This window comes from Polyodon spathula, chromosome 12 (assembly GCF_017654505.1).
Source record: "Polyodon spathula isolate WHYD16114869_AA chromosome 12, ASM1765450v1, whole genome shotgun sequence".
Lineage (NCBI taxonomy): Eukaryota > Metazoa > Chordata > Actinopteri > Acipenseriformes > Polyodontidae > Polyodon > Polyodon spathula.
The window spans coordinates 20110034-20135507 of record NC_054545.1 but is presented as its reverse complement, the minus strand read 5'-3'; the positions used below and the strand labels follow the sequence as shown (position 1 = coordinate 20135507).

The 25474-nt window shown below is 38.7% G+C and overlaps 1 protein-coding gene across 2 annotated transcripts in view; it reads left to right on the top strand.

The window, feature by feature from the left end:
• The window catches only part of LOC121323823 (cytosolic phospholipase A2 zeta-like), a 79643-nt gene that overhangs the window by 17874 nt on the left and 36295 nt on the right, over positions 1 to 25474 (top strand). Inside the window, exons 2-8 of one of the 2 annotated variants that reach the window (XM_041265079.1) lie at positions 13045 to 13114; positions 13439 to 13575; positions 19046 to 19174; positions 22060 to 22100; positions 22607 to 22649; positions 23971 to 23990; positions 24433 to 24568. In XM_041265079.1, the coding sequence (XP_041121013.1) occupies positions 13045 to 13114; positions 13439 to 13575; positions 19046 to 19174; positions 22060 to 22100; positions 22607 to 22649; positions 23971 to 23990; positions 24433 to 24568 (576 nt within the window). The remainder of the gene's footprint in view (positions 1 to 13044; positions 13115 to 13438; positions 13576 to 19045; positions 19175 to 22059; positions 22101 to 22606; positions 22650 to 23970; positions 23991 to 24432; positions 24569 to 25474) is intronic. The other variant, XM_041265080.1, reaches the window with a different exon arrangement.

Below are 25474 nucleotides of genomic sequence, written 5' to 3'. Positions count from 1 at the left end.
CTTGCTGCTTTTAAAAGCAGAATTTAAAATCGTGACAAAGACCAAAGCAGAATTTTTGCTTCATAAGACCAGACAACTGTACTGTGAACATGTTGAACGACCTAGCAGGCTCTTGGCTTTAAGACTTAAACAACCTGAACGTCTGGCTTAAATTAAGGACTGCAATGGTACTCTGCTCTTGCAACCCTTTGAAATTAATAAAGTCTTTTAAAAGTTTTTATTTTCAACTTTACAAATCTGAAGCTGCTGCTGATTTTATTAAAATTAGGGATTTCTTGAATCCCACTGGATTTGCCTAACCTCTCCGCTGACCAGGCTGAGCACTTGGATGTGCCTCTCACTTTGGTGGAATTGAAAACTGCAGCTTGTTCTTTACACGTCTCCAGGATAAGGTGGCATTTCGCCTGAACTTCTTTTGACAGTCTGGTATATGGTTGGTCTATTAAGTTTAAATTCTATGAATTATTCCATACAAACCTGTTCCTTTCACAGAGATCAGAAATTTCATTGCTTATTAAAAAGGTTGAATGTTCCAGGTATAGGCCCCTTTTGCTCTTGAATGCAGATTTAAAATGATTTGCAAAGGTACTGACCAAAAGACTAGAATTCTACATAGGTGATTAAATTCATTCTGACCAGACAGATTTTATGAAGGGCAAGCTTGCATCTGACAACATGCGCCGGCTTTTACATATGTTTGACTCCGCCCCATCAATCGGTCTCTTGGACAACGCTCTCTTTATGTTTGATCGCTTGAAATGGAATTATTTCTGGGCAGTTTTGGTTTTGGCCCCTCATTTATTAACATGACATGCACCCTATACAATACACCGTATACATTCATCCTATCTCATTGTCATACAGGGCTCTAAACATCTCTGTGACAAAGTGGTTGATAGTGTGCAGGTGATTTAAAGAACAGACAGAATATTGTAATCCAGGTGAAAAGGTTTGTTTTATTTGTAAGTCCAGTGCCTGACGGCAAAATAAACATTAAATAATAATGGAGGTGAGTAATATAGCGGCGTGTATTACTTAATTTATAATCCCTGTGTTGCCACGCAAATAATAATCCTTATTATACATCCAAACCCCCCCCCAAAAAAAACACACACACAAGTCTGTTAGTGGGTGAATTAGTGCTAGTGGTGCAAATACAGTTATTTGTGATACAAGTGCAGTGCTGTTCCGGGTTTGTGCTGGCCCCTGGCGACAGCTCCGGAATGTGTTAGCTGTCTAGTGATAACACGTAACAAATAGACAAAACAAAACAAACATGATCCAACAACAATACAGGTCCTTCCAGGTTACTTAAAACCAACCAAAGCGAAGGAACAGATAACATTGCTTCGACCGCTATTTATACCTTCACTCATGACCCCTTTTAACCCTAGGAATGAAGTGTCAGGTCAAGTAGTCATAAGAACATAAGAAAGTTTACAAACGAGAGGAGGCCATTCGGCCCATCTTGCTCGTTTGGTTGTTAGTAGCTTATTGATCCCAAAATCTCATCAAGCAGCTTCTTGAAGGATCCCAGGGTGTCAGCTTCAACAACATTACTGGGGAGTTGATTCCAGACCCTCACAATTCTCTGTGTAAAAAAGTGTCTCCTATTTTCTGTTCTGAATGCCCCTTTTTCTAAACTCCATTTGTGACCCCTGGTCCTTGTTTCTTTTTTCAGGCTGAAAAAGTCCCTTGCGTCGACACTGTCAATACCTTTTAGAATTTTGAATGCTTGAATTAGGTCGCCACGTAGTCTTCTTTGTTCAAGACTGAACAGATTCAATTCTTTTAGCCTGTCTGCATATGACATGCCTTTTAAGCCCGGAATAATTCTGGTCGCTCTTCTTTGCACTTTCTAGAGCAGCAATATCTTTTTTAGAGCAGCAATATCAGCAATATCAGCAGCAATATCAGAGTATTCTGTTCCTGTTACTTAGTGCCCTCATTAGTCGGGAGGGAGATTTACCACCAAGAATCATTGTCTTTCTGTTGCAATCATATACAGTGCCGAGAAAGTTTGTGAACCCCAATGATAATTGTGGAAATGCCGTAGTTTTATCATGATAGCCTTCTTGAATTAAACCCAGTCTTTTCTTAAATATCCAATAGGATTTATATTAACCAATTCCATATCTTTTGAAACAAAATGATGTATGAATTAGACAAACAATGAGTATTTAAGATTCAGGGTATGTGAAAAAGTAAGTGAACCCCTGGTTTTATCAGCTCAATTAAGGGATAATTAGAACCAGGTGTTTCAATAATTAGGTGGAGTTTCAGGTTTGAGTTTGGGAGACCCCATCCTATATAAAGATTAGAAACTTTGTGAGTTTGGTCTTCACCATACAGGTGTGTGGAAACATGTCACGTGTCTCTGAGGACCTCAGAAAAACAGTTATTGATGCTCATCAGTCTAGAAAGGCTTACAAAACCATTTCTAAGGATTTGGGGCTCCACCAATCCACTGTCAGTCTACAAATGGAGAAAGTTCAAGACCACAGTCATTCTACGCAGGAGTGGTTGTCCTTCCAAAACCTCTCCAAGAACAAACCAGAAAATCATCAAAGAAGTCACAAAGAACCCCAGAGTAAGACCAAGGATCTGCAGGCCATTCTCTCCTTGGCTAATTTGAGTGTTGATGACTCAGCTATCAGAAAAAGACTGAACAAGAATGGTGTTCATGGAAGGATAGCCAGAAGGAAACCACTGCTCATTTAAAAAGAACATTGCTGCCTGTCGTTCGCCTAAGAGCACATAGATGATCCACAAGACTTCTGGAGCAATGTTCTCTTGACAGATGAGTCAAAGGTAGAACTTTTTGGCCTCAATGAGAAATGTTATGGTTTGAAAAAAACAAACCCTACGTTTGAACAGAAGAACCTCATCCCAACCGTCAAGCATGGTGGTGGGAGTGTGATGTTTTGGGGCTGCTTTGCTGCCTCAGAACCTGGACAGCTTGCCATCATTGGCCCAACCATGAATTCTATATTGTATCAGAAGATTCTAGAGGAGAATTTCAGGACATCCATCTGTGAGCTGACGCTGAACTGATAGTGGGTCATGTAGCAAGATAATGATACTAAACATACCAGCAGATCAAAAAAGGAATGGCTGCAGAAGAAGAAGTTCTGCGTTTTAGAATGGCCTAGTCAAAGTCAAGACCTAAACCCCATCGAAATGTTGTTGCAGGACCTGAAGCGAGCTGTCCATGCAAGGAAGCCCTCAAATGTCATCGAGTTGAAGCAGTTCTGTAAGGAGGAATGGGCCAAAATTCCTCAAAACCGATGTGATAGACTGACCAACAGTTACAGCAAATGCTTAGTTGAAGTCATTGCTGCTCAAGGGGGTGCCACCAGTTACTAAATCTAAAGGTTCACATACTTTTTGACACATGGATATTGAATGTTGAATCATTTGTGGATAAATAAATGTTGAAAAAGTTTCATATTTTTGTGTCATTTGTTCAATCTGGTTATCTTTATCTATTATTAGGGCTTAGATTAAGATCTAATAACATTTTAGGTTTGAAATATGTGAAAATCCTATGGGGTTCACAAACTTTTTCTCGGCACTATCTCTGTCATACAGGGGTCTAAACATCACATATCTCTGTCATACAGGGCTCTGAACATCACATATTTTTGTAATACAGGGATCTAAACATCACAAATCTCTTGGTCATACTGGGCTCTAAACATTACATCTGTATCATGCAGGGCTCTAAATATCACATATCTTTATGTCATACTGGGCTCTAAACATTACATCTCTGTCATACAGGGCTCTTTCACATGTCTTTGTCACACAGGGTGCAACATTGCATATCTCTTTGTCATTCAGGGCTCTAAACATCACATATCTCTTTATATTATACAGGGCTCTAAACATCACATCTCTGTCAAACAGGGCTCTAAACATGACACAAAGTATCTCGATGTCATAAAGGGCTCTATCTTTGTCATACAGGGCTGTAAACATCGCATATCTTTTTATATCATGCAGTCCTCTAAACATCACATATCTCTGTCATACAGGGCTCTTTCACATATCTCTATGTCATACAGGGATCTAAACATCACATATCTCTGTCATACAGGGCTCTTTCACATATCTCTGTCATACAGGGATCTAAACATCACATATCTCTGTCATTCAGGGCTCTAAACATCACATATCTCTTTATATCATACAGGGCTCTAAACATCACATCTCTGTCATACAGGGCTCTGAACATTACATATCTTTGTCATACAGGGTGCAACATTGCATATATCTATCATACAGGGCTGTAAACATCACATATCTCTTTATATCATGCAGTCCTCTAAACATCACATAATTGTGTCATACAGGGCTCTTTCACGTATCTCTGTCATACAGGCTCAACATCTCATATCTCTTTGTCGTACTGGGCTCTAAACATCACATATCTCTGTCATACAGGGCTCAACATTGCATATCTCTCTGTCATACAGGGCTCTAAACATCACATATCTGTCATACAGAGCTCTACACATGTCATACAGGTCTCTAAACATCACATATCTTTGTCATACAGGGATCTAAACATCACATATCTCTTTATGTCATGCAGGGCTCTAAACATCACATCTCTTTATGCTGATGACATCCGCCTTTTTTCTCTGACATCAATTCAGAATCAATTTTGGCTCACTTATAGGGGTATAAGGTAGACTGGTCCAAGTCTGTCTTAATGCCCCTTCAAGCTTGAAGTCTTAATGCAGACTTCAAGTTTTACTTATTTGGGCATTAAAATACAATCCAGTTTTCACCAGATCTGCAAAGACGATTTGACAGGAACCTTGATTAAAATGAAGGCTGACTTGGCAAAATGGTCTCCTTTGCAACTCCCGCTGCATGGTAGATTTTTTGTTATAAAATTGAACGTTCTTCCTCATATTCTCTTTTTATTCTCCATGTTACCTATATCACTTCCCCATAATTACTTGGCAGAGATCAAAAGCACAAGCCAAGTTAGTAGAAACAATTGGGGCAACCATGGCCCACATGGGTTTTACAGTTGTGCCTCTTTGCTTTGTGCTGGGCAAGGTTGCCCAATGGTTTCTTGAAACTTGTCTTCTGTTTTTGACTTTACGCAACAAGCCAGCCGTGGTGTCAGGACAGTGCCTCACTTTCCTGCAGACGCTTAAAACCCAGGCCGGCAATTCAGGGGGTTGTGTCTGGCCTTGTCTTTAGCTGCTTTTCTAAGAGTTTTCCTGACTGACAGGAATACATTATTCTACTGTTAAAATATCTGTTTAGTCCAGCACAGGATTATAAAAGTGGAGACTGAATACTGGTCCCCAGTTAAACTTTTTGCACTGGCATAAAATTCCCTTATGTTGGTGGGGGTTTTTTTGTTTTTTTATTTCCTTAAAATGAATGTCCATATTTTTTAAGTACATTAACCAGCCCATGCTGAAATTTTTTTTTCAGTATTTTTTCAATCTTTGTTTTCTTCTATTTCATTTAGCTGGTTCCTCATTTACTTTTATGTGTTTGTTCTTGCTGGTGCACTTATTTTATTTATTTATTTTATTCAGATGGCCTGCTATCTTCACTCAGAAAGCTGGTGTTGTACCAGTTATGTGGATTTTCATCCCCAAATATATTAAAGTGAAATGCCACTCATTTTTGGCTGTTGTTTTATATATACACTGATGCACAATGAAAACGCAACAGTCTAAATTTTACATCAATATCTCATAGGGTATATACATAATGTTATTTATATTTTAAATAGTGAGCAGATAGGTTTGTTGATTGTTTTGAATAGTGTTGTTCCTTGGGATAACTAAATATTGAGCTCAAGTCATGTGATTTCATCAAAATGCCAGGTGCTCAGTGTTTGTTATTAAAGTTGAGTTAAAATTGCCAAAATGAGTTGTTTAAGAATCTGTATGAATAGTCATTTGAAAATACATGATTTTAGTTAATACACAAACAGTGCATCAATTAGTGCACGAATGATACGACCCTGGGTGCTATCGGCATGATTTGAAGACGGCCTGTCTGTGAGAGAAGTTTCCTGGAGAATGAGATGTTCTGCTTCAAGAATCAGCAGACTAGTCCAGAGAAACCAGCTCTGTGAGGGACAGGTCACAACCTGGAAAGCAGAGGGTCACCACACTGGCCCAAGACCATTATGTTGACTCTTGCGTTGTTCAAGTCAACCATTGGGTCAACCGCGACCAGGTGGCTGCAGTGCACAGGAAGAGCGGTGGAACATGGTCTATGGGTCAACGCTGCCAGGATTGTGTTACAACTTATCCGATTACTAGCAATAATAATTTAGCAATCGATGCATTCAATTCACTTTCCAGATACTTAACAATCTGCTATATAACGACAAGGAGGCATGGGCAGAGGGCTCATTTATAGAATCATTCTGCTTGCGTATGTGGTTAGGGGTGGATTTTCCTTTCAGAAACACACATAGTTCCCATTAAAACAGAGAAATGTGTTCTTTGTTAAATTAATAACTGGTGTGATTCTTATTGCGGATTATTTAAAATGTGATTCAATGTGAATGTAGTCAGACTGCAGTTTGATCAGGATCTGGGTGTTTTTTAAACTAGATGTGTCAGTTACACTTTTCACAGGCTATAAACAACAAATGCTTGAATCGTGCATGTTGTTGTTTTATATTATAATTCATATACAGAACACCTTGAAACATCATTCTCTGGTATTTACAGGACAGTGCAGTGCTGTATGTTATGTAAATGTTTGCATTCTATCTCTTTAGGAGATACTTTGGAAAGTTATTTATACAGTTTCACATTTTAAATTTGATTAACCACACAATAGAGGTTTTACTGTAACATGACATTGTAGATGTAAACTGCTTAATATTTCATACAGCTTGAATACAGTAGTAGTCTTGTGCACTAGTCTTAAAGACATAGTGGAATCTGGACTAACCCAGCAGCAAAGCTTTACTGTATTTCATGTTTTAAGGGTCTCAGTTTTCATCATTTCTTCAATTATACAAAGAAAATGAGACCTTTTATTGGATAACTAAACAACAATTAACCCTTTCCAAGTCAGGTCTTTTTAATTTTTAAAGAAAAAGTTTCCCCATAACACATTATCCCCCTCCTCTCCCATGTCAGTGTCCCAGGCCCCATTGCTGGTGCAGCAGATACAGGAATGTCACACAAGAGATACAGCAGTGATCTGTATCCATATGAAGACATGTTTTTTCACAGTAACTATTTACACAGTTCAGATGATGCTGGAAAATAAAAAGGCAAAGAGATGGCAAAGTACTAAAAAGTTTCAATAACTATTTCTGTATTCACATCACCACGTGCTTTATTGTGTGGAAGGTGGCCAGGTGATAATTGAATGATTGATTGTCCATGACCCCAGGCCACACCCTCTATAAACAGGGCTGAAGTGTTTGGTTGCTGTCTGTATGAAGGCTAAGGCTTGAGATGAGACCTGAGAAACTATTCTGTGTTAAGTGCTTGTGTATAAGAGTGTGTGAAGCGGTGCTGTGTTTAAATGCTTGTGTATAAGAGTGTGAAACTGTGCTGTGTTTAAATGCTTGTGTATAAAAGTGTGAAACTGTGCTGTGTTTAAATGCTTGTGTATAAAAGTGTGTGAAGCGGTGCTGTGTTTAAATGCTTGTTTATAAGAGTGTGTGAAACAATACTGTGTTTAAATGCTTGTGTATAAGAGAGTGAAACTGTGCTGTGTTTAAATGCTTGTGTATAAGAGTGTGTGAAACAATTCTGTGTTTAAATGCTTGTGTATAAGAGAGTGAAACTGTGCTGTGTTTAAATGCTTGTGTATAAGAGTGTGTGAAATGGTGCTGTGTTTAAATGCTTGTGTATAAGACTGTGAAACTGTGCTGTGTTTAAATGCTTGTGTATAAAGGTGTGTGAAACGGTGCTGTGTTTAAATGCTTGTGTATAAGACTGAAGCGGTGCTGTGTTTAAATGCTTGTGTATAAAGGTGTGTGAAACTGTGCTGTGTTTAAATGCTTGTGTATAAGTGTGAAACTGCTATGTTTAAATGCTTGTGTATAAGAGTGTGGGAAACAATACTGTGTTTAAATGCTTGTGTATAAGAGTGTGTGAAACAATGCTGTGTTTAAATGCTTGTGTATAAAAGTGTGTGAAACTGCTGTGTTTAAATGCTTGTGTATAAAAGTGTGTGAAACTGTGCTGTGTTTAAATGCTTGTGTATAAAAGTGTGTGAAACGGTGCTGTGTTTAAATGCTTGTGTATAAAAATGTGTGAAGCGGTGCTGTGTTTAAATGCTTGTGTATAAAGGTGTGTGAAACCGTACTGTGCTTAAATGCTTTTGTATAAGAGTGTGAAACGGTGCTGTGTTTAAATGCTTGTGTATAAAGGTGTGCGAAACAATGCTGTGTTTAAATGCTTGTGTATAAGAGTGAAGCGGTGCTGTGTTTAAATGCTTGTGTATAAGTGTGTGAAACAATGCTGTGTTTAAATGCTTGTGTATAAGTGTGTGAAACGGTGCTGTGTTTAAATGCTTGTGTATAAGAGTGTGTGAAACAATGCTGTGTTTAAATGCTTGTGTATAAAAGTGTGTGAAACAATGCTGTGTTTAAATGCTTGTGTATAAAGTGCTGTGTTTAAATGCAATGCTGTGTTTAAATGCTTGTGTATAAAAGTGTGTGAAACGGTGCTGTGTTTAAATGCTTGTGTATAAAAGTGTGTGAAACTGCTGTGTTTAAATGCTTGTGTATAAGAGTGTGCGAAACAATGCTGTGTTTAAATGCTTGTGTATAAGAGAGTGAAACGGTGCTGTGTTTAAATGCTTGTGTATAAAAGTGTGTGAAACAATACTGTGTTTAAATGCTTGTGTATAAAAGTGTGTGAAACTTGTGGTGCTGTGTTTAAATGCTTGTGTATAAACTGTGTGTGTGAAAGTGAAACTGCTGTGTTTAAATGCTTGTGTATAAAGGTGTGTGAAACTGTGCTGTGTTTAAATGCTTGTGTATAAAGGTGTGTGAAACGGTGCTGTGTTTAAATGCTTGTGTATAAGAGAGTGAAACGGTGCTGTGTTTAAATGCTTGTGTATAAAAGTGTGTGAAACAATACTGTGTTTAAATGGTTGTGTATAAGAGAGTGAAACTGCTGTGTTTAAATGCTTGTGTATAAGAGTGCGAAATGATGCTGTGTTTAAATGCTTGTGTATAAAGGTGTGTGAAACGGTGCTGTGTTTAAATGCTTGTGTATAAGACTGAAGCGGTGCTGTGTTTAAATGCTTGTGTATAAAGGTGTGTGAAACTGTGCTGTGTTTAAATGCTTGTGTATAAGAGAGTGAACTGCTGTGTTTAAATGCTTGTGTATAAGTGTGTGAAACTGTGCTGTGTTTAAATGCTTGTGTATAAAGGTGTGTGAAACTGTGCTGTGTATAAAGGTGTGTGAAACGGTGCTGTGTTTAAATGCTTGTGTATAAGAGAGTGAAACACTGCTGTGTTTAAATGCTTGTGTATAAGAGAGTGAACTGCTGTGTTTAAATGCTTGTGTATAAGTGTGTGAAACTGTGCTGTGTTTAAATGCTTGTGTATAAGAGTGTGAAACGATGCTGTGTTTAAATGCTTGTGTATAAGAGTGCGAAACGGTGCTGTGTTTAAATGCTTGTGTATAAAGGTGTGTGAAACGTTGCTGTGTTTAAATGCTTGTGTATAAGAGTGCGAAACAATGCTGTGTTTAAATGCTTGTGTATAAGAGAGTGAACTGCTGTGTTTAAATGCTTGTGTATAAGTGTGTGAAACTGTGCTGTGTTTAAATGCTTGTGTATAAAGGTGTGTGAAACTGTGCTGTGTATAAAGGTGTGTGAAACGGTGCTGTGTTTAAATGCTTGTGTATAAAGGTGTGTGAAACGGTGCTGTGTTTAAATGCTTGTGTATAAAGGTGTGTGAAACGGTGCTGTGTTTAAATGCTTGTGTATAAAAGTGTGTGAAACGGTGCTGTGTTTAAATGCTTGTGTATAAGAGTGAAACGGTGCTGTGTTTAAATGCTTGTGTATAAGAGAGTGAAACAATGCTGTGTTTAAATGCTTGTGTATAAGAGAGTGAAACAATGCTGTGTTTAAATGCTTGTGTATAAGAGTGTGTGAAACGGTGGTGTGTTTATATGCGTGTGTATGATTGTGAAATGGTGTTGTTTAAATGCGTGTGTATGATTGTGAAATGGTGTTTTGTTTAAATGCTTGTGTATATGCGTTGGGCTTTGATTGCCGGATATACTTTAAGAATTATAAGTTTAGTTGGTGCTCTTTAGAGTAGTTAAGCTTTTGTTTTTTTTATTTTGTATGAAAAAAACCACAGGCCCTGTGTTAAACTCATCTATGGTTGGTAGAAGTGTTTCTTTTAAAACCAGAAGACTGTGATAAACATCCCAAACATGGCAATGCATACCCCACTTTGCCACAACATATAAAATAAATACAGATAATGAATAATACAAATTTTATATATATATCCCAAATGAGTCCTTTGTTTTTAGAGTACATGTGAAAGGGTAGCATAAATGGCCAAGGCTGGTTACTGGCAGGAAGTTGACCCAGAGGTGAAGAACTGCAGTTTAAACGTGTATCATTTATGTGTGTATGCACACTTTTAAACAAAAGGGTTCATGGCAAGTCAGCTTTGTTGTGTTGTACTCAAACCAGGAAGTTGACAGAGAAACACAGGTACTGTGAGTTGAAAGCACTGGTGCAAGGTTTGATCAAAAACAAATCTCGCAACACCAAAAAATTTCCCTCCACCCAAAACAAGTACCGTGTTCTTCCATCTATCACGAGGAGTAAAGTACCGTGCTGGTCCGTCCAGCATGAGGAGCATAGTACCATACTGGACCGTCCTGCTTAAGGAGCATAATACCGTGCTTCCTGTCGGCCAAGTGGTGAGATTAGTCCAAAATAAATAAATACATATATTTGTATTGACTATTGTTAATGGTAACTAATTCACCTGTATTTCTCTTTACTAACCTTCTTGCATTAGTAGCACAGATGCTGTGATCCAAGGTCCTCTTTTGGGGGCAAGTGAAGCTCACTTCTCAGCCAGGAAGGTTTTCTGAGAAGCAGAGGGAATTCCAGCAAAATCTACCATAACAATCTTGTTCTCTTGAGGGAAGCATCAATGTTTCCCAGCCTTTGAGGCTGATCGATTCGGTCTCACCTCCATGAGGGCGGCTGTCTGCTAGCCAAGGTGATATCCTATTTAAATTCCTATTTCAAGTCCCGGAGATTTACGCCACGAGGCTCTAGCTCCTGTTCCATGAATGTCGTCTAGCTAGCGCTGTGTACTGGGAATCCTAGTCATTTGCTATTTTTTTCCCCCCACAAACATTGCAAGGATGTTCTTCATTCTCGGACGTGGATACTTCTCTATCCTGAGCACTGGATTTATAGTGACACACTCTTATTCACAACAGGCACTATCGATGTAGCCTCTTCACTCCAATCCACCTTCGACAGTATCCAATCCTTTTCTGGCTGATCTAGTTCTGCTTCACCTTATGGTTGAATAGCACATGGCACTGGTCTTATGGAACTTGGGTTTGTCATCTTTAGTTAGCACCTTGCCCTTGATGTGTTTCTTGGTTCCAACTCCTTCCTTGAATACTTCTGAAGACTGTTCCAGCAACATGTTCATTTTTTGTTCAGCAGTGGTCAGAGGCAGTGACTGTAGTGTTTTAATTGAACATCAGTCCAACTGTATTTTCTGCAGCCATTCACGTCCCCACAATGCTGGCTTTGCAGGTCTAATACATGTTTCTGTTTACCTCCGTACACATTTACTTGCATCACACCAAGAGGAACAATCTTTTCTCCACTTCAGGGTTAATTATCTTCTTGTCATCTCCAGTAATGCTGAAATTCTCTAAACTGGCTCTTCCACTCTCCCCATCGCTATCTCTTGATTTACTGCATGCAGATTTATTTCTTTTACTGTCTCTGGGAGGTGATCTCTGTTTTGCTATGTCTTCAAACATTATTTCTATGTGCCCTATCTTATTACATTTTCTGCAAACTTCACACAGTCTACATTCAAATGGATTACAGCGGCCACATTGTTCAGTATGCACAATGTGTCTGCTTTAACTCTGGATTGCAATTCCACTGCAGCCTCCATAGACACTAATATTTGAGCAAGATGATAGATACTGCTCACAATAGATACTTTCTGCAGTAACAGCGGTTTAGGTGCGAGATGATCCTCCTAACTTTTACTAACTGCAAAAGTAAAGTCAGCTAGCTTGCCTGGAGCCATGAAGCTGCGCAAGGACTTGTTTAGTTTCGTAAATGTTGTTAACTTTAAAATACTGGTGCAGCCTGTCATTATGAAATGCAGAGCTGTCAGAAGCTTGTCTTTCCAATATAGCCTGTTATCATTTAATAACTGCTGTACTCGCCTTTCTCTGGCTGCTGTTTCTTCACTTTGAGATCAACTGCTGTTAATCCTCATCACCACCGTTGTGTATTTCTTTATTTATACACCAATAATAACTCTTACAATAAGACCACACACACGGAAGGGTAAGTTGAACACATTTTTTTTTTTTCTCATTAGTGTGGTAATAACGCAAAACAGAAGACGGCCAATTTCACAATAACCAAAGTGTAGCCATGATTACAATTAGCAGATTTGCTGCAGTTTAGAATCTATCCAGTATATAACATTCATACAGTATCCTACTGTAGTCTAATGACTGAACTCTTGTAAAAGTGTCTCATAGTAAAGGCATACCAAACTGTATTAAAGCAAAGTGAAAGAATGGTAAAGCATCGGTATGCAATGTAAAGCCCAGAGAGATGTGGTAAAGCATATTATAAACCTGGCAAACCAGGGTGAACTATGGGAAATGTCTGGATGTTGTCTTCTGTCCGACATTAAAATCAAACAGCATATGCCTCATAGCAATAGATGAAGATTCATTTACAAGCACAACATACTGATAAATAATTCAGTGAAATCAATGCAAGAATGTTCCCATACTCATGAAAGAACCTTCTTTTTTATATCATAAGGAAAGACATCCATATCAGAACCTGTTGGTGAAAGTTATTGGGGCAAAAAACATCCGGTCAAGAGATATTGGTAAGTGCTGTTCTGTTTGATAATAATACATCACATAGAGTTGAGAAGATCAGGCATTATGAGTGGATTGACGAATACACTTTGCTCCTGGTGGGTAGCAGGCTAATTCCACTGAATCATTGTGTGGGTCTTGGCTTGGCCCCCGTGGATGCAGTTCAGCTCCAGATCTGAATGGCAGCTTGTTGGACAGTGAGGGGAAACTCTCGTAGTGCCTCAGTGTAGCCAGTGCTCTTGCCTTTCTTTAGCGCTGCATTCAGTATTAATGAACTGCTGTTACAGGTTGGAAGGCTAGTGCTCACCTGTTCCATGTAACTCTCCCCCCAGGGTCGGAGTCAGATTGCTATGTGCAGGCTCACATCCCCACAGCCTCCAGCCAACCCCAGTGCACAGTCACCGTGAACAACAGCAGCAACCCCGTCTGGAACCACACCTTCAAATACCACATCTACACGGGGATCAAGGTGAGTTGTAGTTTCCCCTTTAATAATGATAATAATCCATCTGAAACACTGGATTTAAAGAGTGTCAGGCTGTGGGCGTATGTGACGGGGCGCGTCGACAAGGAGACTCGGAGACCAGAAACACTGCAGTTAAGCACTCACACGCATTTATTTACAATACATTTTACACAATGGAAAACAACAAAACCAACTGCCTTCACCATCACAACAATACTGAAACTAACACCCGTGATCACTCTATTTATACAACTATGACTGGAGTCTTAATTAATCATTTAATCATTCATTCAATACACGGCTCCAGCCACATTCCCACGTGTCCCACAGACAATACTCCCCAAAACAATTACTTCATGTGCAGTTAAAATGTGTATTAGTATTTGGGCACAGGGATTGCACAAATTAGTTCACGTGCTGGGGTTCAAGTAAATGATTAATTAGTAATTGAATCTCAACACTGCTGTATGTATAGATGCACGAGTCACTCACTCGGGTTTGGGTGTACAGTGAGGTGGTACGGGAATGAGAGAAGGAGAAAATCATGCTACTGAATAATTTGCTATGTGTACTGGGTCTGCACCAGCCCACTACTTTTGGGTCAGTGTTACAATAAACCGGCGCAGCTCAATGCTGTGTGTTCTTCCGGGTCTGACGTCACCACCAGTCAGCCTGTTCACAGCATCACATTTGACATCAGCTAGAGGCAGTTGCACGGGAGACAGGTTAACACTTTGGACCAGATGTACTAAAAGGATAGATATGCAATTGCAAGCTCTATTGAGATCAATGGCTGCGTTTAAACTTTAAAAAGCTATCAGGGTGTTGTCAAATTTTTCACACATATTCTTTTTTATTGATATATATCCTCTGAGCACACTCTTAAACTCAGGGGAGACATTCAAGGAGGACAGAGATGTTTTAAACTCCTGTAGTGGTTTTCTTCGTGCACTGGGCTTGCAACATATCCATATTACTTTTTAATAATCAAGCAAAAAACACAGACTCTTTTAATTTGAAGTGTTGATGAATCATAGCATTACAAGTGCTCTTTTCGGTTTATTAAATGCTTTAAATGGATCGAGTAGTTACAAACTGCTTTGGACCCCTGCTAATAGGCAGCCTGGGCATTCCCAGTGCGTTTACAGGTGTAACAGCATTACTTCAACACAGTAATATGAATATGGTTATCATATATTTAGCTCTTAGTCTATACAATGCAAAAACCTAAAAACGCCCACTGCTAAATTCTAGAACATTCAATATACAGTGCCTATAGAAAGTCTACACTACCTTGATTTTTTTTTTCACATTTTTGTTGTGTCAGTGTCTCAGAGATAGATACATTTAAATGATGATTTTTTCCCAATTATCTACACACCATACTCCACACTGTTAAGGAGAAAAAAGTTTTTATTGAGAAAAAAAATTATATATTAAAAATACAAAACTGTAAGATCATAACTGGATAAGTCTCCACCCCCCTGAGTTAATACTTGGTGGAAGCACCTTTGGCAGCAATTACAGTCTGTTGGGATAGGTCTCTACCAACTTTGCACACCTAGATTTGGCAATATTTGACCATTCTTCTTTACAAAACTGTTCAAGCTCTGTCAAGTTCCTTGGGGAGCGTTGATGGACAGCAGTCTTCAAGTCATGCCACAAATTTTCGATTGGATTTAGGTCGGGGCTCTGACTGGGTCACTCAGACATTTACCTTTTTGTTCCTTAGCCACTCCAGTGTAGCTTTGGCTGTGTGCTTTGGGTCATTGTCATGCTGAAAGCTGAACTTCTGTCCCAGTTTCAGCTTTCTTGCAGAGGGCAACAGGTTTTCCTCAAGGACTTCTCTGTATTTTGCTCCATTCATTTTCCCTTCTATCCTGACAAGTGGCCCAGTCCCTGCTGATGAGAAACATCCCCATAACATGATGCTTCCACCACCATGCTTCACAGTAGGGATGGTGTTCTTTGGGTGATGCACTGTTTTGGGTTTGCGCGAAACAACGCTTTGCATTTAGGCCAAAAAGTTCCATTTTAGTTTCGTCAGACCACAAAACTTTTTGCAACAGAATCTCCTGAGTGTGTTTTTTGCATTCTTCAAACGGGATTCAAGATGCGCTTTCTTGAATAATGTCTTCCTTCTTGCCACCCTAACATACAGGCCAGTTTTGTGGAGTGCTTGGGATATTGTTGTCGCATGCACACTTTGACCAGTCGTGGCCATAAAAGCCTATATCTCTTGGAAAGTTGCTATTGGCCTCTTGGTAGCCTCTCTGATCAGTCTCCTTCTTGCTCTGTCATCCAATTTGGAGGGATGGCTTGATCTAGGCAGGGTCTTGGTGGTGCCATACACCTTCCACTTCTTAATAATCATTTTGACTGTGCTCCAAGGGATATTCAAGGCCTTTGATATTTTTTTATACACACATCTCCTGATCTGTGCCTTTCAACAACTTTGTCCCGGAGTTCTTTTGAAAGCACCTTGGTGCTCATGGTTGAGTCTTTGCTTTGAAATGCACTACCCACCAGAGGGAACCTACAGGAATTGCTGAATCACTACAATTTAACACAGGTGGAGGCCACTTAACTTGGTGTGTGATTTTGAAGGCGATTGGTTACGCCTGAGCTAATTTAGGATTGCTATTACAAGGGGGGTGGACACTTATCCAACCAAGCTATTTCAGTTTTTATTTTTAATTAATTTTCTACAAATTAGTAGGATATTTTTTCACTTGGAAGTTGTGGGGTAGGATGTGTAGATAAATGGAAAAAAAAAAACTTTAATGCATTTTAATTCAAGGCTATAAGGCAACAAAAGGTGAACATTTTGAAAGGGGGTGTAGACTTTCTATAGACACTGATATATATATATATATATATATATATATATATATATATATATATATATATCATATATATATATATCTTAATCACTAAAACATAATTTCTATACCTTATAGCAATGCATAAATATAAAAGAGATATTACATTCAAATATATGCTTACCTTCCAGTATATGGAAGGATATATGGTAGGATATATTGAAAAATAAGAACTGTCTTCAAAAGGCAGAAACTTGTGAATACGACCAAACAGCAATCAGTTTTTTAGAGATCCCCAGCATGGACCACACAACTTGTAGTTAGCCAATGGGGTCTTGCTTTGGGCTTATATAGGATTTGGCTCCATTGAATACATCAGAAGTTCCAAGTAAATCTAATCATCACTCAGCTTTGACATTTCTTATCTTTCAGTTAATTATACATTCTACAAGGATTTGGTCAAAACTGGTTGGATATGACTTCTTGCCAAAAAATATTAGAACATGATTTCATCGCTCTTTTTTCAAACACCTCCTTTTTCTAAAGTCAGTTGAACCAAAGTTCACAGAATCCTTTTATAATATAATACAAGTATATGTGTATATATGAGAGATGTTTTAATATGTAACAATAGCTCTACTTGATTATATTGAGCTGCGTTGTCAATGGGACAGTTTAACTTCATATACAAACGTGTGTTAACAAAGTATGAGACAAAGATTGCCTATGAATAAGCACACTGTGGTCACTTCAGTTAGTTGCATTTAAAATCAGCCTATAATAAAACATGTTAAATATAACAGCCTTATATTAGCTTGTGCCATTCTCTGACTGTGTCTGATCTCTCTCTGCTGACCTCTCTCTGTTTCTAAAAGTTGCAGCTCAGCAGGATTCAGACACCCTGTTTTCTTGTTAAGACTATTGTTTTGATTAATATGAAACACCATTGTAAGCACTTCTCCAAATTCACTGCATTAAGTTTGTTTTCTCCCAAGAGTTGTTACTTATTTGATCCTCTTATCATAGAAAGACCCTGGATTCAAAACTACGGACTACAAGTAAAAACTGCCAAAAAGAACCTTCCATATCTAGCACAGCTCTGCTTGCAAGCAGATAAGGACAAGGCTATTTTTATGTAGGTTTTTTGTGTACTAAAATTATTGAATAAATTTTGCACTTTGTCTAATTTTTTGACCTAACAGTTCCTGTTTTTTATTGCAGTAAAACTTTATATAAACTACACAATGGATATTGTAATGTCTAAAATAGTTTTTGTTTAGTTGGAGAAAGAAACAGAACTTATACTTAAGCTCCTGCTTTTATAGTCTGTTTGTATTTTGGTAGAGTCTTAAACAAGCAAAAACACTTGTTAGTTTAAAAATGATGTTTCTTATTAGACCAAAATACCTAAAACATTATTTCTCTTCAGAGAGTTTTGTCACTGTATTATCAGATCAGAATACTTTTTTTTTTTTTTTTTTTTTTTTTTAAACCTGTATGCTTAGTAACAACACAATCAAATAAAATCAAATAGGTATTTTTGGTTTTAAATATCATTCTGCCTAAAAAGGGTTACAGGCTTCCACCCTCAATAGTCTGGCCGGCCTCCAAAAGCGTATGTGTACAAATAACAAAGCCACATAGACAAGCTTTTTAAAATTTTGTACAAATTAAGATTTGTTAACTTTTCTTAGTTCAAAGCATTGTAACCTGTTGTTAATTTCCTGCAATATTATTTATGCTGGTTTTATATTCTGAAAACACAGTACAATTATTACAGTTTTCTGTCAGTTAGTACTGAACTATCATTTTTAACTGTAATATGTTCTTTCAACAATAATACTGTTATTTGTATAACAGTTTAACTTTAAATTATTTTATAACATGTATTTCTAATTCAGTTACTTCAGTATAAGAGTTGCAAATATTATTTTACTGAATTAAGCCTGACCCCTTTCTCTGTTCATACAGAATCCAGCTGAAGCAGGTTTTAAGACATGCTAGCCTATTGCCAATTTGTTTGGTGTTGATTAGTATGAGACACGACCGTAAGCATTTTCTAATACTCCTACCTTCTGTTATCCAAAAGCAATGAAAGTAAAGTAACAAAAGAAACTGGCTACTTTTTTCTCATAAAACTGGAATATACTAACAAGGCCTTATGATAAGAGCCTGCCAAGTCTGACTCCTTCCAGCAGGAGCTTTCATAGACTGAACACAACATCTATCCATTGTTTTCTACCGAGTATACAGGTCTTTTTTAAAGGAACATATACATTATTAGTATAATTATTGACAAAGAGTATATCATATTACACAGGTTAGTTTAAATCATCCTATTCATGTCTGCCCTGTGTAACACAGGCTAGATCATCCACAGTGTGTCTATAGATGTAAGAGCCAGTGCTACCTAGTGAGCTGCCTCTTTGGATCAAGCTTACCTTTGTTTGCTGGTAATACACAGCAGTACACAGCAATGCACTGAATTGGAACACTGCATTAACTAATGTTTCTGTGATACGAGGGGATATTCAGGGAGGCATTCATCAGATAATGAAATGTAACCTTTGATCTGTCTCATGCTCTGTAATCCTGGTCTGTAGACTGGGCCATTCTCAGACTCTGTCAACCTGCTCCTCTCCTCTATTCAGAATGTGCTGGAGCTCAGTTTGTATGACAAGGACTACATTGTTGATGACTTCTGTGCCTCTGTTTTGTTTGACGTGGGGACCCTGAGTCCAGGACAGCCTGTGAGGCGCACCTTCACCCTGAACAGAGAGGTGAGCCCTGGCCAGCTAAGTTACTGCTCACTCAAATACTAATTGAGGGTAGTATACACCAGTGTCATAAAGCACAGTGAAATCATGGTGAAGTTTAGGTAAGCATTGGAAATTCCAAAGAGAGCATATTAAAAACCATGGCAAACCATGGTAACCTATAGTAGACTCGTAGTATAACCATGAAAATTACATGGGAAAACTGCAAATTTACTGCGGTAAAGATTTATAAAGGTTTCCATGCTCAGATTAAACTTCAAGAAAAATAGCCAACTAGACAATTTTTTTTTTCTGCTTCTAGTATTTTATTCAAAATACTGTGTGCTTGTTGATTTGAAATAAACATGGTAAGGAATTGTTTTGAGGAAGCTTGTTTTTTTGGGGGAGCATTGCTAACGTTCATCTGCAGCTTGCACTAACTCTACCTGGTACTATGTGTTCATGCGCCAGAAATGCTGTGTAGCACTCTGTCAGGGAGCGATCTTTGTTTTGTCTGTAGAAATTGTAAATAGTATTGAGTAAAATGTGTGTACATTTATTGTAATTAATGAATGAAGTACCTGGTGTTCCTGCTGTGTGTGATTACCAGGTGTGGAATCTAATCAGCAGGTAGGTGTGTTCCAGCGGGGCGTTAGGTATAAAAAGGTCTCGTTTATTCACCACGGGGCTGCTGCAAGCCAAAGCCAATGAGCTGAACATCGTCCACTCTGCCCGGACATAGAGACGTAAATACCTTGCTGTAATCCTCTGATCGCTATGAGAATGACCTGGGATCAGAATGTAAAGAAGCTGAAATTCACCGACGGCTGTGTGTGTGAACCAGAGTTGGATACTGAAGAGTAAGCAAGTCGAAACCGCCGACGACTGGGCGAGTAGCCAGAGTCTGTGTTTGTTTATTAAGAGATTAGTTCAGAGATTGCAGATCCCACCCCAGTATAGAGAGCAAAATGAATATGTGGGACCTCCATGGCCCCTTTTATTTGATAGCATTTGTACACTATATTGTATGGACTCAGTGCACTACCTTTGCTGGTAGTGTTACGTGTGTATGTAAATAAATTCTGTTTGCCTGCGGGGCATATCAACTTCAACCTCCGTCTTGATCTCCTGCCTGTCACTCAACAGCGAATGCACACACCCATGCGGCACTACCCTACCCTAAGTTTCCATGCTGGCGTTCTGATAAAGTCCAGTAACTAAGCTGCATTATAAAGTCAATAGCCAGAAAAAAATAGATCATTATTTCCAACATCTGTTGAAGAAGAATGTTTTGGCAGCACAGCAGATGATGGTCAAGATAATCAATTCTGGTCTGAGAAAAGCATACAAAAATACCAAAATCAGAGCTATAATCAAGAAGTACCACAGAACAAATTCAACTGAAACGCTTGAAAGAAGTGGACCTCCAAACAAAATTACAGGTACAGTACGTGCAAACCACTTTTAAAGAAAATTCATAAAAGAAACAAAAATGTGCCAAGAAATATGAACAGGAATCTGGAGCATTCATCAACAAAATTCTCTGGTCCAGTGTGGCAAAGTGCCTGCCCCTGTGTGTATTTTGTGTTTGTTGTGTGTTAATGTTGGTGTATAGTCATTGGTACACGGGATATAAATGGGTCTTTGTAACGCGAGTGTTTAAAATGTATATTTGTATTTAGGCACGAGGATTGCACAGCACTTCACGTGCAAGTAAAAAGTAATATGTGAACACAGGGAATTGCACTTTATTAATTCACGTGCAGTTGTACCGCGACTCCAATTGAATGATTTATTAGCAATTGAGTCTCGGTACAGCTGCATAAATGCAACATGTTTGCACTCACTCGGGGTTTGTGTGTTTGGTGAGTGGAGAACGGGATTAGAGACGGAGGTAATAATAAGAAGAGTAATAATATTAGTAGTTAAAAATATCTGCTCACCGTGTTTTGTCTGTATCGTCCGTTTCGTTTCTCTTTTTGTTTTGGAGAAATTACCCTGTCCTATGTTTTGTTTGTCTTGCAACCTCTTATTTTTGTCTTTCTGTGCACTATTAAATGCTGAGCGAGACCATTCACTCAGCTCTTCCAAACTCCACTTTAAAAGTCACTCCACTCCATTTTATTTCCTGGTTCCTATTTCTGGTCTGACATCCACCACTCCAGCCGTCTGTGACATCCAGTCAGACTAAAATATGACTTTTTCACCAAAATGGACCACTGTATGTTTGGAGAAAAAATGGAAAGCCTTCAATGAAGAAAATCTTGTACTAAAGTTAAACGTGGAGGTGGTTCTATCATGATATGGGGGTGTTTTAGCAGTTCAGGGATTGGAGACATTCATGTGATTTGAAGATTTATCTTCCAACATGATAACGACCCGCTAAGTCAGCTCTGGAATTTTTGAAGAAAACAAAGATAGATGTTGTTGATTGGCCTTCGCAATCACCAGATCTCAATCCAATTGAAATGCTCTGGACTGATCTGAAAAAAGCTGTAGCCAAGCATTGTGTATCCAATCTGTCTGAGCTGAAAGAAATCTGCAGGACAGCATGGTCCCAGATTTCACCAACTTGATATAAAATACTGGTTAAGAATGACAATAAATGTATGAAAGCGATAATAAAAGCAAAAGGAGGAATATTAAAGTAAGGGTGTTAATACTTTTGTCATTGAACGAGTACTTTAAATAACACAAGTTTATTAAAGATTATTTGTTAAATTGCTAGAAATTGTGGATTTTGCTTTGTGTTATTAATAAGTGGTTAAGCTTGCTAAATTCTTGTCCTTTACCTGTTACCTTAAATTATGGTATAATAAAGGTGCCAATACTTTTGTCTGCGACTGTAAGTGCACTGTGGGTCCACACAACACACTGAGTTCAGCCATTTTTCCTTTCTGTCTCTGCAGAACAATGAGGAGCTGGAGGTAGAGTTTGAGCTGCATGAGTGGTGAGTGCTGTCTACACCCTTCTACAAACACAGCCTGGAAAAGTGGACTTTCCTGTTTACTATTCAACACTGAGATACTGTGATCTACCTCCCACCCCCCACTCCCCCAGAAAAACAGTGGGTGTGATATTTAAGTATAGGAGTGCTCTAACATGTCCTTTTACAATTGATTCTGTTAAAACTTGTCTTGGAAGCTGTGGAATTTGTCCTTGTCAAACATGCTGGGATACAACACTGCAACACTGATAGACTCTCTTATTACTCCAGCAAGGTGTTTAATGGAGATAGTTGCCATTATTTAGAAGTAATTGATAATATTAGATTCTGTGGATATTTGAGGGGGTCTTGTTTGTCTGTACACTGTCATGTTTTGCACACTTTTCCATATATCTGGAGGACCACTTCTCTTGAAACTTGGTACTAACATTATTCAGCAGCAGATATTGGAAATGTCAGATAGAGTTGTGTTAGAGGATAGATTTCCCTGATGATGTTGTTCCTTGTAGTACGGATACCCCGGGTGAGATTCTTACCAATGGAGTCCTGGCGGTGAGTGGAAGAGCAGACTCTCTTTGATTAGCCACACTCCTGTCTGTATCATCTCATGCATTACAAGCAGACTCTCTTTGATTAGCCACACTTCTGTCTGTATCATCTCGTGCATTACAAGCAGACTCTCTTTGATTAGCCACACTCCTGTTTGTATCATCTCATGCATTACAAGCCAAGCAGGCTCTCTTTGATTAGCCACACTCCTGTCTGTATCATCTCATGTATTACAAGCAGACTCTCTTTGATTAGCCACTCTCCTGTCTGTATCATCTCATGCATTACAAGCAGACACTCAATGATGTTAATATGATGCTTTGGAAAATGATAATTATTTAATTTACTCACTATAAAAGACACACAATTGAAACAGCGACACGCCGTTTTATGCAGTGTTGTGTGGCCTGTTTTAACCATTCCATTCACCAAAACAGCAGTTTAACAGTAAACACAATGTTTCATACATGTACAGACTCTTACATAAACCACAGATCTTATGAAAAGAGACAGCGAGACTCATGCGCTCTCTGAAAATGTGATGTCTTCTCAAAATAACCATAACTAAGGCAAGGGAATGCAAAATAACTCATAAACGTTTGAGTTTACTATCCTTCATCTAAAACCTGCTATAGCACGCACCCCACCACGATTTCCTGTCCCCAGGTATCAATATAGGCTACGTCTAGGTATTTCCCGGTTCTTATTATATGTAGGCTATTAGTTATACTCCCCTTATATTAGTGTTTATTACAACATTACATTAATGTAAAGACTGGGGTGTACATATACCAGGTATAACTGGGCAATATGTAGCCATCAGTGCCACTCCTAAGTAAAGGAGTGAGACACATACATTATGCTCACTGTGTGGATGTTTCCCCAAATCCCAGTTTAGTAACAATAGTGCCACACCCTTAGTTAGGGGAGGCGTGGTTTCATGACTAATTATCAGAAGATGTGTGGGAGGCATGGTTCCACACAGGCTTGGTTCTTTGGAACACCAGCACCTTCTAGTGCACAGCTGTGTATTGACATTGTTACAACAGGATACTTGTACAGTTTATCTGGTATACAATTACATCTACCTGTCGCTTACTGAGAACACCTAGTTTGAAGCTATTTATTTAACTGCTTACCAACAATAATTTGATTAAGGGAATGGATTTACTTCTATCAGTTACAGAGATCATCTTGTTAAGGTCAAATCCCTTATGTCACTGTTTTATGTGCGTTGTTTTAAACTCCATTATATTCTACTGCAGTCACAGAATCATTCTCACTTACTCTTGTCTTTATCTCTTCTGATATTTCTGATGAGAAGAAGGAAACTACCTTGAAAAGGTGAGTTATGTTTTTGTTGAGATGAGGATTTTTTGTAATGCATGAAGGCTAATGGTTTTACATTATTTTCATTTTTATTCTATTTTTTCAATTCCACTTTTTTAAAGTTTTTTTGATGTATTATAACAGGCTCAAATATCATTTTATCCAAACTATATTTCAAGAGGCTTCGTTGAACTGTGGCCTCCCTTAATGCTAAAGCATCAAACCATGTTAGGGCTACACAATAGGGCTCTCCAGTTATGTTAAAGGCACAGCAAAAATACTGACCCCACACACATATGCACACTTACGGCTCATTTCATGAGGTGCTGCATCTACTGTGCTCAGCAGAAAGTTCTTGAGAGATGGCTCTAATGACTCAGTCCACAGTGATGTTGTCCTGGTTTGAACCCAGGGGGTTTGTTGCTCCTGAGCCGAGTGCTTGTGTTCTCCCTGACAGCAGTGAGCTAATGGACGTGAGGCTGAGGACCTGCCTGTGCCAAGAGGAGACCCGTTTCCTGGAGCTGCGGCGGCCGCTGGTGGCTCGGGCTCTAAAGAAAGCACTGGGGCTGAAGGCAGACCTGGATCCCAAACAGGTAGGATGGAAGTGACTGGAGTGGTAGTGCTGTGCCTGAGAGGAGACTGAACACTGAGCATTGGCCCTGTTCTATGATACTGAACACTGAGCATAGGCCCTGTTCTGTGAGACTGAACACTGAGCAGGCTGTTTTATGAAAGATGTTGTGTAACATCCTAAATATGTGTGTCTCTTCAGCCTAGAAATAAGAAGTGAATGAGGGGATGATGTTTATGAAAACCTAAATGGTGTAGATAAAGCTAACCGAAGACACTATATCAAACTGTAAAGTATAGCACAGAAATTATAGCCAGGGGCCTACAGTAAATGGAAGCTCAGTAGAAGTAAGTTTAGAACGGAACATAGGAAGCACTGTTTTTACATAGAGAGTTATAATCCATGGAATAGCCCATCAGGAGAATTAGCAGCATGTACAACACAGGGAACATTTACGAAATGACTAGATCCTGTCCTTTTTAAATTAGACCCCTCAGTAGGTGTGATAACAAGGGACGAGTCTTGATGGGCTGAACAGACTTTTCTCGTTCCCAAAGTTTTCTTTTTAATTAACTGAAGCCACTAAGAACAATACTGAGAACTGTGCTTGAAAATTGGCTTTGCAGTGTGTCTGAATTGTTAAATCTTGCATTCAGGGAACATTATATTTTATTGTTGGTTTTAAAATGTCTCATAAGTTGGTTTCTGACTCATCTGAAGTGTATTACAAAGCTTTACAAAATGAAGATATATATTTTTAAAATATTGTGCTGCAAGAAAACAGGGTTGTCATTTTTGGAGAGAAACTGCCATACACATCAGTGTATTGCTTTACAGTTCCTCAGTGGAGTGGATTTCAAAGCTTTTCAAGCTTGCATTTCAATGCCTTGAACCAGTCTGACAAGCTGAAAACCAGCATAACTAACTG